Source organism: Typopeltis vanoorti, chromosome 2 (assembly GCF_054136105.1).
Source record: "Typopeltis vanoorti isolate ZY-2024b chromosome 2, IOZ_Tvanoo_1.0, whole genome shotgun sequence".
NCBI lineage: Eukaryota > Metazoa > Arthropoda > Arachnida > Uropygi > Thelyphonidae > Typopeltis > Typopeltis vanoorti.
The window spans coordinates 147,117,466-147,134,549 of NC_143550.1; the positions used below are offsets into that span (position 1 = coordinate 147,117,466).

At 33.4% G+C, this 17,084-nt stretch overlaps 1 protein-coding gene across 1 annotated transcript in view; it reads left to right on the forward strand.

The window, feature by feature from the left end:
- Positions 1-17,084, forward strand: part of LOC150109510 (mutS protein homolog 4-like) — a 55,525-nt gene that overhangs the window by 18,571 nt on the left and 19,870 nt on the right. Inside the window, exons 6-10 of the mRNA XM_090402549.1 lie at positions 3,983-4,177; positions 6,698-6,817; positions 12,260-12,326; positions 14,188-14,372; positions 16,290-16,302. Coding sequence (XP_090258675.1) covers positions 3,983-4,177; positions 6,698-6,817; positions 12,260-12,326; positions 14,188-14,372; positions 16,290-16,302 — 580 coding nt within the window. The remainder of the gene's footprint in view (positions 1-3,982; positions 4,178-6,697; positions 6,818-12,259; positions 12,327-14,187; positions 14,373-16,289; positions 16,303-17,084) is intronic.

The window sequence follows — 17,084 nt, forward strand, 5'->3', positions numbered from 1 at the left end:
TAAAGGGCATTCTGTGTTTTGTTTGTATTTAGAGGATTGTGTTGCCCTTACCACACAATCCGTTTAAGATTTCAACATTATCTTTTTTAAGATGACGCTTAAGAACTTTGGTGTAGGTCTGCTCAGGACCAAAGGTTCTTACAAAACATCCAGGATGGCCATCCAGTGGCATGTCTCATAAGTAACACGAAAACAATATTTGATCAAAAATTCCTAAAAAAAAAAGAAGAAAAGAAACGCTAAATTCTTTCTCCGAAATAAACTTTTTTTGTTTTTTTTTTAAACAGAAACAGTATGCTGTATTGTGGTCTATCTCTAAACAAAGGTTTAAAATGTGTTAGGAAATAAAATATTTATGGCAACATATGCGATATTGTCCTTATCTGGCATCTAGTGAAGTTATTTTTTATAACAAAAAATTATATTGAAGTAAGTTTTGTAAATGTAATATTTCTGTGTAAAACATAATACCACATAAGTCTTTATTTTTGTATTCACGAAAAAGAGAAATTCAAATTCTTTGAAGAATGGTATTAATAAAAAAAAATCTTACATAAACATTTTTTTGCAAATTTACACTTTTGCCATCACATTTTTCGTTTATTTGTACATATTATACATAATGTTCTTCTGCTATTCTTTTTGTTATATAATATAATATAAAATCAACGTAAAGTGCCTCTGCCTTATGGTAACTTTGATAATGGTAGAAGGGAGAAAAGACCTAATTTTCTAGGTAGGTTTACAACCGGTTTCCGAGTTAGTCGATCTTGCAAGCTTTTTTTAGTTTTTATTCTCGAAATCGCGGGTTCTTCAACCCAGAAACTCAGTAAAATCTACCGTGCAACGCATGCCATCCCACACAATAACGCTATTATAATTTTGACACGAGATGACAGCAATTATCTGCAGCATTTTCTTCACTCTAATTCTATCATCGGTAGAAATGAATTGAACAACGATCATGGCGAAGGGTGAACTACATCTTCCAGCAATCTCCAGAAGTTGGTACTAAAAAAGTTTCGTCTACTCCCTTTGAGAAGTGAAAATCGTTAGAGGATTTATTATTTTTTTATATAACTAACTTAAAATGAAAAATAAAGTTTAATTAGTAATTTTAATAATTTTTGTAACATTAACTGCAACAAACATACAAAAAACTATCAAGAAAAAAAGCTATCTATCACAAGTCTGTGTGTTATTAAAGTTTAAAAAAAAAAAAACGCTAACCTCTTTTAAAGTTACGAGTTTATTTTAAATCTTCTCTACCAGGTCCCATTTCCTTCCTGGAAATCCAAGAAATTCATGGAATTAAATTTTCATATTAACTTGCATGAATATACTATTATCCGAGTAATAGAACTGATTGAAAATTTCCAGGAGGTTACTTTCTATAATCGAAATCAATATATTTTGATGCATGAAGTAAACAAAAATAAAAAATAGAAATCTGAAATACATGCAGCTGGAACAGATGATATTCAATCTGAAAAGCTTATAATATGGAGGGAGGTCTTTAAAAGTTATACAGCGGTTACACTGTATTTTCAGAAGTTTTGGTTAGAGCATTCATTTCTAAATTATTAGAGGATTTCTTATTGTATCTTATCGTATTTACTTATAAAAAAAAGAAGAAAGAAAGAAAACTGAATGTGAGTATTACAGAAGACGTTTTCCTGCTGAGTGTTCCAGGACATATTTTAGTCAATCCTTCTACAGAAAAGACTAAAGGAAATAGTTGAAGAAAAAATTGATGAATGAAAAGGTTTAAGCCAAATAAGAGGTTGTCAATGCGATATTTTTACTTTACAAGAGATATTCAAGCAGTCATAGGTATAATGATATCTGTTGAAGTTATATCAATTTCTAAAAAAGTGTATAACAAGGTATCAAGAAAAAAGTTCAAAACAAATTTGTATGAGATAAATTGAACCCTGTAGAGAGCGAAAGAATATCACTTTATTAGCTACCTATCATAATACATGGTTTACTTAAATTGTAGTTAAGCAGTTAGGAAAAAGATATTCAGTGAAATGGTTTGATAATAAATCAAGTTGAAACAATTTGTATACTGTCTTCACTGTTATTTATAATCTGTGTGGACCACATTATTAAGGAAAGTAACTTCATTTACGTATATACCTAATTTTATACTTTCCTTATATATACAGTACTTTCTTTCCTTATAATTTAATGTTACTTTCCTTATATTATTTCTGAACCTATGATTCACAGATAATATAAGGAGATACTAAGCGAGGTTCTTTACTCTATGAAGATAATTTTAGCCGTTTAAAATGACTATGCCACATGTTTTCATTATTCATTAACCAAACTGAATAACTTGTGAAACATTTAGAGAAAGAGAGAGATGATGAAGGTAAAAATATGCAGGAAAAAAAAAACATTATCTGCATTCTAGGAAGTAACAAGGTAACATATTATAGCTATTTAATTTTTTGTGTAAATAATTTAATGAATGATCGTTTATATTTTACTTGCTTAAATGGGTTACATTAGTTTACAATAGAATATAGAAGTTTGTTCGTGTAATTTTCATCTCCTCGCCTTTTGGATCAGCCTGAATTTACGGACCTAAATCAATTCCTGCCTTTCACAGAGGAAAGCCAGGAAATGAAAAAAAAGGGGGAGGAAGAAAAAAAATAAATATAAAACAACAACATCCTGTCTATATTGTGCAGAGATCTAAGTGTGATCTCTACTAGTCCCCAACACGGAGTTTTCTCCTCGGGATTCTCATGTTCTCTATGCAACATTACAATCTGGTTTCTACAATGGCTATTAGTAACATTTGTTTTTCTCAGCAATGGCATTCTATTTTCAAAAAACATAGTAATAAGTACAAGATAAAAAGTCATGCCAAGCGGATGATTTCTCATCTTGGACCATCAATGTCTTTGGGTTTAAGACAATTCAGAATACAGTTTGTATTCTGAATTGTCAGATTGGTACATTCTGAATACAGGATGTACTACGAGATTTAGACATTAGGTCCGAAGCCTAAGTCGGTTCTCCACATTTCTTAAAAGGTTACGTTGAGATCTTCTCCCAGTTATCTAGTTTTGACCCCAGAAATCATTTATTACTGCAGTGTATGTGTGTGTGTGTCTGTGTGTGTGTCATCCCTCTTAATAGATTCCTTTAGATTATGAAAAAAAAATTTCGTGTGATGATACTGCGTTCCCCCTTTTTACGGGAGTTCACAGTACCATCTAGTCCCTCCAAATTTTATCCGGACTCCGGAACCGGCATAGGCTGACGAATCAGACCTATGGCTGGGTCAGTATTCATGACTATAATCCGTGTGTCCTCAGACCGGTTTGCGGGACAAAACCCTACTGTCCACGCCCAAGACCGAATAACTTAGCTATGGCTGAAGAAGATCCTTGAGCTCCTCACGTCGTTGACGGGAATCGAACCTAGGACACTCCTTCCCCAGGCATATGGTTGGGAAGCGCAAAGCCACTAGGCTAACCGCACGGACCTTTAGATTATAAAACACTGCTAGATACAACAATTACATATTTGGATTTTGGGAGAGTGTTGACTTAAACTGATTAAAGGATGCAAATCATTTTTGGTATTTTTTCAAATGTTTTTTCTGTAAATAATATCACGAGAAATCTTATAGAAGGTGAGAAAGCAAATCTCATTATGTATACATCTCATTATTATACTTGTAGGTGGCATGTTTATGTTGTAAAGCATTAGCTTTAAAATATCAAGTCGTTTGCAGTATTTTTGAAGACTGTTAGATACTTACACATAATTCTGTAAATTGTTTAAATTAATATTTATAAATACGGAAGATATTGCTGAAGTATTTTGACAAAAATTCAGAGAAACCTATTCCAGAATGGATTAGATGTATGCGTGTTAGTTATGAATATTTGTTTAAAATGCTTTTGTAACTCGGTATAAACTTTCAAGTCATTTCTGAAAACGCATTATTCTATTTCAGACAGTTCTAGGAAGATTCTTAGATACAGAACACATTTTATCCCTGTGTGTTCAAATAGCAAAACAGGAAAGTACACGCGTCGCAGAACAAAAGATTACAAATGTGATTTATCTCAAACATACCCTGGAATTAATTGAACCTCTTCGCGAAGCTCTAAAACATGGCCAAAATCTGCTATTTCAGACATATTACACAGTAAGTAGATACTTTTGATTTTTTATGTTTAGATTATTTGCTTTTATATCTGGATTATAAAATGCAAAAGCCAAATATAAACTAATCTTTTGTCGTACTTTTCGATATCACTTATTTCGTTACTTTCTTTCTATGCTCAGTTTAATCCAAGAAAAAAAAAGTGTGCTTAAGTTACCCCAATGCAGAACATATTTATGTGCTTCGCAAAATGCTTAACAACCTATAACATTCGTTTTATCCATCCGTACGTAGTAGGCAAGATATTCCGTGAATCTGGCTCGAAGTATATATGCCACGGGCATGAATGTTTGTGATGTCTTACTCTGTGTGGAAAGCGCATCTGCGACCCTACCACTTCTTCTAGCAGAAGGAGTGGTAGGGTCGTATCACTCCCAAAACCCGGTTTTGGAAATGATACCTTACGGCGTCTACAGAGGTCAAATGTGATTTTTTTTTTTTTATATACCGCTTGGAAAGAAATCGACGTACACCATAGTGTGAGGAACAAACAGACCGTGGCGTCCACTTTAATAAGATTTAGGACCTTCTTTCGCTGTGATAACTGCAGCAGTTCTATGGGGGGGGGGGCATACTTTCCACAAGCGTACGTAGCGATCAATGGGAATTTTGGACCATTCTTCCTCTAGGCATGTTGAGGTCCTGGAGTATTGTGTAGCGGGCATCACTTGAGCTCATCCCACAGATGTTTAATAGGGTAGAGATTAGGGCTCTATTGAGGCTAGTCAAGTGTGGTGATGTTTATGTCCACAAACCACGCAGTTACAGCAGCAGCCTTATGTCACCGTGCATTGTCTAGCTGAACGAGACAATGGTCAGTTCCGTAGAAATGCCACAAAGTGGGAAGCATCGCATTGTCCAGAATTTTCAGATGTCTTTCGGAGTTCGATGTTCATGGCACTACAAACACAGGAAACCAGGAAAAACAGGACCATACCATCACACTGCCATCTCCGAATTTCATAGTTGGTGTTACGCACTCTGATAAAAGATGTTCATCAGGCATCTGCCACACCCACACCCCGTCCATCTGCTCGGTAGAGGGTGTAGCGTGATTCTTCGATCCATAACATAGCTTTCTAAGCTTCCACGTCCCATTATACTCACTGTTTCCACCACTGAAGACATTGCATATGTTGACTCGGATAATGTGAGGCTTGGTTTTTGCGGCCTTCCATGGAAATCCATATTGTGAGCCTCGGTTTTGAAAGTTTTTGTGAATATTCAGATTCCAGTCGATTCCCGGAACTCCGCATTCAACGTACCGGTCGATGAATGGCTGTTTTCACATATTATTATCCTTTGTAGCTCCTACGTAGCTACTTCGGGGACTGTAGTGGGTCGTCCACTGCGGGTAGCACTTGCAGTTGATTCCTTGTGCATCAATCTCAGCATGGTATCACTGATTGTTGACCTGGAATGGCCCAATTCATCAACAATTTGCCGAATAGATAGACCTGCAACTTGTCATCCTATCACAACGCCTCTTTCGAACTCCATCAGTTCCCTTCTCTTAGCCATTTCACCCAAACACAGTTGCACTGACTTGGGACCATCCTATTCCTGCAATTAACACCGGCTACAAACACGTGACTCGTTGCATGGCACAATGTATCTTGCCCATGGGTGTGTCCGTTAACTTCTTTCCAAGCAGTTCATACCGCTTCACAATAACGCTTTCGACTCACATTCACTTGATTCTTACAAAAGCATTGTTGCTCATTAAAATTCTTTAAATAAGCTTGACTTTGTCCAGAGACTATGATTGCGAAAACAATCGAGAATTTTTCGAAAATTCTATTCTGAATAGTTTTTAAGCTGTGTAGTATGTAAACGATTTTATAAAAGCTGACTATCGAGTAGTATTTTGTCTGCTGAGTAGGCTTTAGTCTGGTGGATTCGCTGCAGTAATTCCCTTAGTTAAACTCACTTCACATCGATTAACTTCCGGAGTAATCGATGAAAAAAAAATTCCGTTGATAATTTCTTCTTATTCTTCTTCTTCTTTTATTATTATTACAGTAACTTCTAGAGTCAAAGGTTCATCGAGAGAGAGATTAACATAATTTGAAACTATAATAACGATTCGAGATATAATCATCTTCCCTTGATTGATGGAATTTGATGTTTAGGATAACTATTAAAAATTTTTGAGTTGTTTTATCTGATCAATTTCGGAAAAATCAGGCAAAAAGAAATTATATATACAGTACACATACTAAAATGGTCTATTGTTTCAATTATTGTGATAATGAATTGTCACTATATGAATGCGATTACAAAAAGTACCATTTTATGATTGTGTACTATCATTTCGTTATTTCATCACTCGAGAGACGAATTGACTAGCGCGATGCACAAGTTAGTCAGTTATTGAATTTAAATTTCAGTATATTTTAATAGACTATATTAGAATTTTCTGATATTATTAAGAGATTCTAATGCATTTTGAATATTAAAAACTGTTTAGTATTGCATGGAAATATTCTTTTCATATTTCAGGCTCTGGCTGATGTGAGATTCGAAGAGCTGATAAAGACAATTCACGAGGTTATTCATGACGACACACGATATCAGAAAGGAATTCTAAATATGCGAACACAGAAATGTTTTGCCATTAAGGTATGTCTAACACGTAATATAATGATACGAAAAGCCATGATGTTACTGGCAGTTTTCTTATATTCCAATGAGCATATATTTTTTTTTCAAAACTCTTCATAGTTTCACACGAGAAAATTGTTTGCTGCATTAATATAAAATAGGTGGTCGATGACAATAGATGGGTTAGGTAGGAGATGTAGGAGATGATTTCTATCGTCCTGTGACCCACCACCATCCTGCTTAAGGGAGGCGTGAAGTGTCTATTGCCATATTTAGTCTCTGGAGGATCTCCAGTTTCTGTTCTCTCCCTTTCTTCTTACATTCAGCTAGCCATTTTAGGCATGCTCTTCACACTGCACGCATGAACTAGTGAACTAGTATTTTCTTCATTCGAAGATACAACAGTAAAACACTTTCCGCAGTCCAGCCACTAGATAGTGCACGTACCAAACTTGTTGAACCTTCTGCTTCTTACTTGCCCAGGCTGTGCTGGGAGGGAGTCCTAGTATAGCAGCTAGCAGAGGAAACTGTGAATACCAAACATGGATTGAGATCTGGTCACTTCTGTGTGGGAGTCGTGTACAAAAGTCCACCACCCCACTGCATGCTCCTGCTCTATAAATATGAATAAGATTTTTGCATGAAATATAGCATAAAATTATAATGCTTCTCCGGTTAAAAATATCCTACGTACCGAATAACCATATTTTTTTTAACAATATATCAAAAATACAACAAAAATGCAAAAAAAAAAAAAAACAGTATAAAAATATATCCCTCTAATTCAACAAAACTTCATGTAAAAAAAAAATCTTTCACACGGATTTTACCAGCATCCGAAGGTTTAGTACCAGTGTCAAATGTGCGCTATCACTTACGGACATCCAAACTCGATCTTTATTCATCCCTGAACTTCAGCAGGCATCCTCTACAACTACATTTCACCTAAAGTTTTCAACAGTGCATGAGGCTTTCCGTAAGAAGGTGAAATAATATTGGATATTGGATATTGATATTCTCTATATGATCTTTCCTTGCATCATTCCCTCCCCCCTTCGTTTGCGGCCTTTACTGCTCCCTTGATGCTGATTGACAATGATTTTTTTTTTATTATCTATATCTAAAAGTTGATCACGTACAGTATAATCACATCACGAAAACAGTGAGAAAATCTTTCTTGGGTATTTCAGCGTGACACTAATCAGTCTTTCGGCACAGGTTAAGTCGTTCCAATGGTACTAAAAACTTGTGCTACAGAATTAATATCTATCCTGTATTCTCTTGTATTGGTTGTATTTTCTCTTGCAGTTTTAGAGCTCCAGGCAGTATGCTAGTTCAATGATAACATCCATTGTGGCATGATATAATGCCATAGTAATGTGATGTAATATGTCAGGAATAATGTCATGTGATATATACAACATTCCATAGTAAAAATATGTGGTTGACAGCGTCATGTCTTCTTTACTTAATTGATAACATTAATATAGAGTTTCATGATCATATTTGCTGATCATTTGTCATCTAAGACAGACAACTAAGCTGGATGCTTTTCCTTTGTGTGAGCAAATATAATGTCGCAATAGTAAAAAGCAATTTCTTAAGCTGACTAAAAAGCTAAAAGCTTTTTAGTGAGCTTTTTAAGAACATTATTAAAGAACATTTTTAAGAACACTATCCCATAAATCAGTTATCCCAGTGATGCAATATGAATAATTCTTTGTTGTAGAGACCTGGGTTAGATTCCCCTATAAGATGCGAAGAAACTTTATCGGGGTTTTTCAATTAGCTTGTCTCATACGGAGTTGAAATTGTTTTGCCATCCAGGAACTCGGATTTTTCATCTCAAAACAGACAAACTGATTAGGAGAACACACGAAATTTACGCACATAAAGTTATATATTTAAGCACAAGACTAACTACTGCTTTATCCTAAAATTATGGTTACGAAAGCTTCCATACTAGGCAGGTTGGGAGCCTTAAGAGCCCATAAGTACCACCTATTCATCATCATCATCATCATCATACGTATCAAGGATTTAGGCCTAGCATGGCCTGTTCCGGCCTTAGAAGTCATCGTTGAATCGTTTAAGAGGACGTCCTGGTTTTCTTTTTCCTAATGGCTTGTACTTTAAGGCTTGTTTTGGTAATCTTTCTGTTTTCATTCTTTGAACGTGTTCCATCCATCTATGTTTATATTTTTTAATTTTTTCAATTACTGGTTCTTGGTTTAATTCTTTCATAATATCTTCGTTTCTTTTGTGATCAAATAGGGTATACTTTGCAGTTTTTCTCATAAACTTCTTTTCTGCGTTGTTAATCTTTGTTTGTCTTTTTGTTTTATTGTCCGGATTTCGCTTCCATACATTAAGACCGGTAGGGCTAATGTATTGTATACTTTTAGCCTGGTTTGTTTTTGAACTAGGTTTGGTTTAAATATAGAGTTAATTACTCCTGTTAGTTTTAAATATTTTGCAATTTTTATGTTTATATCTTTTTCATTTTCATAAGTGATCATACATCCTAGGTAGTTAAATGAATTCACCTGTTCTAAGATCTTGTTATCTAATACTATTTTAGTTCTTGCTGGATCTTGTCCTTTAAAGGCCATAGTTTTTGATTTTTCCGTTGATATTATCATACCATAATCTTTGGATATCTCATTTAGATTTAAAATAGCTTTCTGTAAGTTATCTTCAGAATTTGTAATTATTATTTGGTCGTCTGCAAAGAGGAGAGTGTTTAAGTTAACTGTAGGTGAAAGTTTAATTCCTTGATGTAAATGTTTACTCCATTTTATTATTATTTCATTTAAGTAGATATTAAAAAGAGTTGCTGAGAGGGGACACCCTGTCGGACCCCTTGGTTTATCTCTCTTGTATATGATAGCTCATGATTTAATCTTATTTGTATTTGATTATTTTCATATATACTTGTGACAGCTTTTAGGATATTATTTGGTATTTGTCTTTCTTTTAATATGTTAAATAATATGTTTCTTTTAACTTTGTCAAATGCTTTTTCAAAGTCAATAAATGCAATATGTGTTTCTAAATTATATTCTCTTCTTTTCTGTATTATTAATTTTAGGCAGAAGGCTGGGTCTATACATGATCGTCCTTTTCTGAATTCATTTTGTACCTCTAGAATAAAGTTTTCGAAATATTTCATTAGTTTGTTATTTAAGATTCTGCTGTATATTTTGTAACATGAATTTAGTATACTGATACCTCTATAGTTTTTAGGGTCATCTCTATTACCTTTCTTAAAGATAGGAATCACAATTGCTTTTTTCCATTCTATTGGGGGGATACTAGTTGAGTAAATTTTATTTAAAAATAATAAGAGTCTTCCTTTGAATCTTGTTCCTGCGTATTTATATAGTTCTGAACCTAGCTTATCTTCTCCAGGTGATTTTCCGTTTCTTTCAGGCTGATTTCTAATTCTTCTTCAGTTATTTCCTTTTCATTTTCGTTAATTGTTTACCAGTTGTCTTTTTTAAAATATTTGTCTGTCCACAGTTCTGTGTAGTAATTTAGAAATTCTTCTAATTTCAATTCAGTATTTAATTTTGTTTTCTTTGGTATCTGCATTTAGGTGTTTCAAAATCTTATATACATTGGGTCTTATTTTATATAAATCATGTTCTAAATCAGAAACAAATTTTTCCATGATTCTCTATGTCTTTTTCTGACTTCTCTTTTAGCTATGGCTCTTATTCTTTTATATTCTATTTCATCTTCTAATCTTTTACTGCTTAACCATTTGTGATAGGCTTCTTTTTTCTTTTTGATTATTTCTTTGATTGTATCATCCCAGATCTTCAGTTTTTTTCTTTTATTGAATTTTTTGGTCTTTCCTAAGCTTTCATTTGCTGCTGCATTTAGTATCGTTTTTATATTAAGCCATTCTCTTTCTATTTCTTCATTTTGTCTTATTTTATCTAGATACTGGTTAATTCTTTGTTCATATAGCCATTGTACATTTGTGTCATTCAATAGCCTAGTTTTATAAACAAATGTTTCAATTTTTCTTTCTGTTCTTGTTACTTGTAACCATTTAGGTGGTAATCTTAATTTTATTTTAACAAGGAAGTGGTCACTGCTTATTTCATATCCTCTGTGAACTCTAACATCTAGTGAAAATTTTGATGTCTTTCATTTAATATGAAGTAATCTAATATTGATTTCCATCTTCTTGCTGCCCAAGTATATTTATGTATGTCTTTATGTTTATAGAAGGAATTCATTATTTTTAGGTTATTATAAACTACAAAGTCAATCAATTTTTTACCATTTCTGTTTAGAGTGTGTTCTCCATGTATTCCTATATTATTATTAATTTTCGTGTTTCCAATCTTGCATTTAAGTCTCCTGCTAAAATTATGTAATCATTTTTATTTATTTTATTATATATGTTTTGTAGCTGATTATAAAAATCAATATTATCCTGTTCTCTTCCTTCTTCTGGGGCATATAAACCAATTATTGTTAAATAGCCTCTATCTATTTTTATTCTAGCTTCTATTATTCTTTCATTCCATAATTTATAATGTTTTAACTGTTTTGAAAGGGAGTTATGAATCCAAATCATGACTCCTGCTTGTGCTCTTTGGTCTCTGTCGACTCCACTGTATATCACATTAAAATTTTCAGTTCTCATAGTTCCTTTTAATTTCTTTTTTGTTTCAGTGATTACTGCTATTTTAAAATTTCTTTCATTTAATAACTGGTCTAATTCTATTTCTTTATATGCTATTCCTCTTACATTCCAGTTTGCTATGTGTATTATATTTTGTCGTTTCCATTTTCGTTTTCCCTTTTCCATTCCAGGGTCGTTTCCCATAGATTCAATCCGATTATCTTTTTCTGTCAGCTTACAAGTATGGTTATGTTCTCCATGTCAGGGAACTAGCCTGACGATGGAATAGTTCAGTGGTAGGGCTGCTACCTTAAGGCTTCTGAACTCGCCTTCTTTCGAATTTAAACCCATAGGAGGAATAGGGTATATTGAAGGGGAAAGGGTAAATTATAGAAGAAATATAGTAAGGTTTATAGAGAGGACATAGTTGTAAAGCCAGAAAAGGCCAGATAAACCAAGGGGTCCGACAGGGATGTCCCCTCTCAGCAACTCTTTTTAATATCTACTTAAATGAAATAATAATAAAATGGAGTAAAAATTTACATCAAGGAATTAAACTTTCACCTACAGTTAATTTAAACACTCTCCTCTTTGCAGACGACCAAATAATAATTACAAATTCTGAAGATAACTTACAGAAAGCTATTTTAAATCTAAATGAGGTATCCAAAGATTATGGTATGATAATATCAACGGAAAAATTATTATTATTATTATTATTATTATTATTATTATTATTTTATTATTATTGTAGGGAGTAATGCATAATATATAACGAACACCGAAATTACTGATGAAGGGATTTTTTTCTCCCTTAGCCAAATATCAATGGACTGCTGGATGTAGCTCGACGCATTTATGCCGAAACAGTAGACGACGTTGTTGGTAAGTTTCAGTTTAGTTTTCATCGGTGTGCATTACTCAAATTGCTATCATATTACTAGCATGGCATCGAAGTTTTATTTCTCTGTATGTCTATAATATTTGCTCCATCCTCCTATTTTATAATGTAATCACATTACTAGTTGGAATACTTCTCCGTTTCGTTTCGATTGGTACAGACAATCTTAAGGAATCTTCGTAAGGTATTTTACTGAATGAAACAATTCAGTAAAATACCTTACGAAGATTCCTTACGAAGATTCCAGCACCCATGAAAAGTTTTAAACCTCTAAAGCGTTAATACCATGGGTGCTCCAGAAACTGTGTTCTAGAGCCCGAACATAGAACTTTTTCAAGTTACGCTTTCAAGCAACTAAGCGGTTATCTCATCTGAAGGCGAAATTCTCCCACCTAAAGACAAGAATCCATGTCCTCCGCGGGATCCAGCAGGTTTCAATCCTAGCCTAACTATTCGATTCTACGCATAACCATACACTGTAGAATACGAGTTTAAAAACCAGATGGTGTAGCTATTCGCGGGCTAGATCATCTCAGCTACAAACTCCTTCCCCCTCCTCTCCTCACAAACTCAGCGAAAGTATTTTCTGTTGCCTAATACAAACACACTCTGTTAAAATAATAATAATGATGATAATGTGGACGCTTAAATGTTTCGCAAACATCAATATATTTTGGCTCAACTCTGGTTTAGTATTTTGACACTAATCAACAAGTGTTTTTGACCCATATCTCTACTAAAATAGCAAATTCACTTCTGTAGTGAGGTTCTGTGCTGATTTTCAAGCTTTACCTTGATTAATCTGCCTTTTACTCTTCGAGTTCTTCAAACTGTGTCACTAAAGCTCTTGCATTATAATTAAATCTGGAATCGTTGAGTGTTAACATTGTCATGTTCTGTTCTACATAGACCTTCTAACATGCATTTTATTCAGAATATCAATACTGAATGATCACAGCTTTCCAACAGTCGACTGTCGAATAACGATTATTGTGTGCATCACGCAAGTCTAATCCAGTCATTGTTAATGACGATGCTCGGTTTGTGCGTAGTGCTCCTTCAGGGAAAATTAAAAAACTGCTGCAGTTCAAAATGTGATAGTCTGGCGTTCGTAGACTCCATGAACTGCTAGTTAAATCACTGATATACCGATGGTAGTAGTGCACTCCTCTGATGGCCCTTTCCATCATGGTCAATCTGACTGATTCTTGAGGGAAAGGAGGGGAGAGTCTTCTTCACCTTCACGTTTTCATCTTTTAATGATGTCAGCAATTAGTTTGCAATGTCCTAATTGTGCAATCACAAGAGCTGATTGAGGCTTATTAATATGGTACCCTATGGCGTGGAAAGAGGATGTTGGCACGCAAAGTGAGTTGAAGAAAGAATGCAATAAATAAATAAATAATAAAAAAAATCCCCATGTCAGCAATTTGGGAATTAGGTGATCAAAAATAAATCCTTTTTCTGGACTATGGAGGAAAATACATTTCTTTCCAACTGTGGAATTACTACATTTCGAAGTCTGCAAAATGATATTGTACCAGACCGGCGAGTGAAATTTTATGAATTCATGAACTTGTATGAAAACTGGTGGTTTTTTTCTAGGAATATATTCAATCATAGCTTCTATTTGAGATATTTTCCAGCACGACAGTATAATACTAAGGGATGGATTGAAATGGCTGTAAGAAGAAATCGCACTCGCTATTAATATATAATGTCGCAAATATAATTTATAACAGGAAATGAAATATGAAGTTAACTAATTTATAATGTACGATCTATATTGGAAAACAGCAAATGAAAATGAATGCTTTATCAAGAGTCATATTTTTTTTTTTTTAGAAACGGTCAAAAAACTTGGAGAAATTTATCAATTACCTCTACGTGTTGGGTTTAGCAATCTGCGAGGGTTTTACATTCAACTCGTGCTGACCGGTAAACTACGAAGACCAGATGTGAATTTGCCTTCTGAATTTGTGAAAGTTGTAAAGACGAAATCATCATTATCTTTTACAACTGAAAGTTTGGTACGTCAGTTTCTTTTGTTACTATTAGATGAAATTAGATGAACATTGTAGTGTTAGTTAAGACAGACAAAAATGATGCGATCACATACAGAGATGTCTAAGATCATTAATGGACAAATGTTTTATTCTTACTCTTATTTTTATTTCATATTCGCTATCTTAATTCTTAATATTTTTTGAGTTAATTTAATTACTTTAATTAAACGAGGAATATTTATAAAGATTTTTCAGATGAAGATGAAGTTTTATTTAGTCTCATATACATGCACCAGATTTTTTCTCTCTCACAAACTCGGGTTTTATCCTCTCTTCGAACAGGCAGATTGCTGGGGAACATACCGTAACTTAATTATTTTTTTAAATGTACTTTTAATAATTGGAATGGAGATTTGATAAATTGTACAGTGCAGCGTATTGTGAGAAAGCCTCCCTGTAAGTCCTGGAACTCCACGCAGTTGCCAAGTAAAAATAATGATAATGTTAATACTAATCATAGCAATGTAGTCAATTCGACTAATATTACCTTTCTGAAATTGGAACATGTGTATTGAAATTTACGATTTATGTGCTCTTTTCCCTAATTCGTTATTTCTGAACATTTTAATGATAGTCTGACAGAACCTAAGAAACAAAGAGACGATATACTGTATTAACGTACAGTGCATTGTCCTCGGGAAAAAAGTGATTTTTAAATATTCATGGCATAGTAACGGCTTTAAAAAATGAATTGGTAGTCTAACTTACTAACACACTGATGCTGAATAAGGATCCCGAAATGCATTTCACAGAAATACTCTTCTAGCATTCATATTTGATCCGTTGGTTGTAGTTAACTAACGTATAGTTTCTTATTTTCACTCTTGCTCCTTATTTTTCCTAATTATAAAATTGCTACGTAATTTACGTTTACCTCGATTCCTTGAGGTAAGTCGAAATGAATTAATGGAGAAGTACCCTATGTTCAATATTGCACTTCTGTGTTAATTTATTTTTACTCATGAAAATCAATCGTATAAGTGGTATGTGTTTCTAACTGAAGTTTAAAATTTTACTTGGAAATAATTGATAAGTTCCGTTTACATTCATTATTTATATCTCGTAAAAATGTGTTATTTTACTCGCCTATTTTATTCTTTATTGGATGCGGCCAGAATAAACACGCACTCCGCTGTCCCCAATTTGGTGATCATGATGTTAGTTCTTACGGTATTTCTGAGTGTAGATTCAGTTTCGTTTAAATGTATTTTCTTATAAAAATAAATCTGTGAAGTTATATTCGAAAAGAATGTAACTTCAAAGATTTGTTCACAGAAATTATTTCTCTAATGCATTGCAAGTACACCAGGGAAAGTGCAATCGACGTCGTGCCCAGGTTTGCTCTAAAGTACACGATAATTTGTACTTATTGAAATGACTGGAGTACTTATGAAAATGTTCTGAAAAAAAATAATAAAGTGCCACTTAGTAGTTGAAAGATCTACAGTCATACCATATATATCCCAGTTTTATTGGTTTGTTTCGATATTGAAAAAAATTAATCAAAATGAACTTGATGCGTTTGTGTGTGTGTGTGTGTGTGTTATGCTTTATATGTTAAGTAAATGTTAGAGTACTGTGTCTCTAATTTAACTTTTACTGAATTTAGTTTTATCTCCCTCTATTTAAAAGAATAAGAAAACAATACGAGAACATAATAGATCTAGTATTAGTTTTTCCTTGATTTTAGTTTTTTGTATTAATAACATTAATGTCATTAATATAAATATTTCCTTTAGAATTAAGGAAAAAAAAACTTAACTCAAAAATAAACCCTTAAAGAAAAGAAATATAAATTTATATTTCGGTAGCATTTAATAATTCTTAGATAGGAATTCTGACTTTAACCCACTGTAGCTTATCTTGCTTTTTCTATTGCAGATCAAACTGAATGGTAAGTGATGAACAATATCTGTTCTGAAATTTACAACGCTCTTTGTAAGTACTTCTTCCTTGTTAAATACAATATCTCTCTCTCCCACTAAAATAATTCTACTGAGGGAGAAAACTTTACATTTATAGCAGTAATTGCTGTTTTATTTATGAGTTTATACAAATTCCTATAACGCTTTTTCATTACTCAAAAATGAGCAGGTGGACGTTTTAGTTCTAACTTTTCGGAAATCAATAGACTACTAACATGCTTGTGATATTCGACATATAGCTTTTCTCAGCCAAGACAACCCAAAGCAATGAAATGCTACTACTATATTTATTGGTTGTTCGGAAGCTTCCAATAAACACGGTAGTGATATTTCGTATAGGGACCCAGAACTCCCTGAAAGGTAGCCTGAAAAGTAGGTATTACGGATCAAAAAGCTAACAAAAAAAAAAAACATGAACGTAACAAAATCCTTCAAAAACACTTCTTATTCACCTAATCAATATTCAGTATCTTAACACACACAAATAACGTGCAAACTTACAGATATCTAAACTCTACATGTTATTTCTAACAAAACCTCAACTAGCTGTCATAACAACCATTGTCCGAATTATATCGTCTCAGGTAATGCCAAACCTAGAATCTCTCTCTATTTTTCTCTAGCTGCTCAAAAATTTCCTTTCTTCATTTTGCTGTATTTATTGTTCTCCATATTCTGATACTTACCGCAAACGCTGAATATTTATATCTGAAGCTTAATTTTCTATAGTTCAAATATGCAAAAAAGTGAA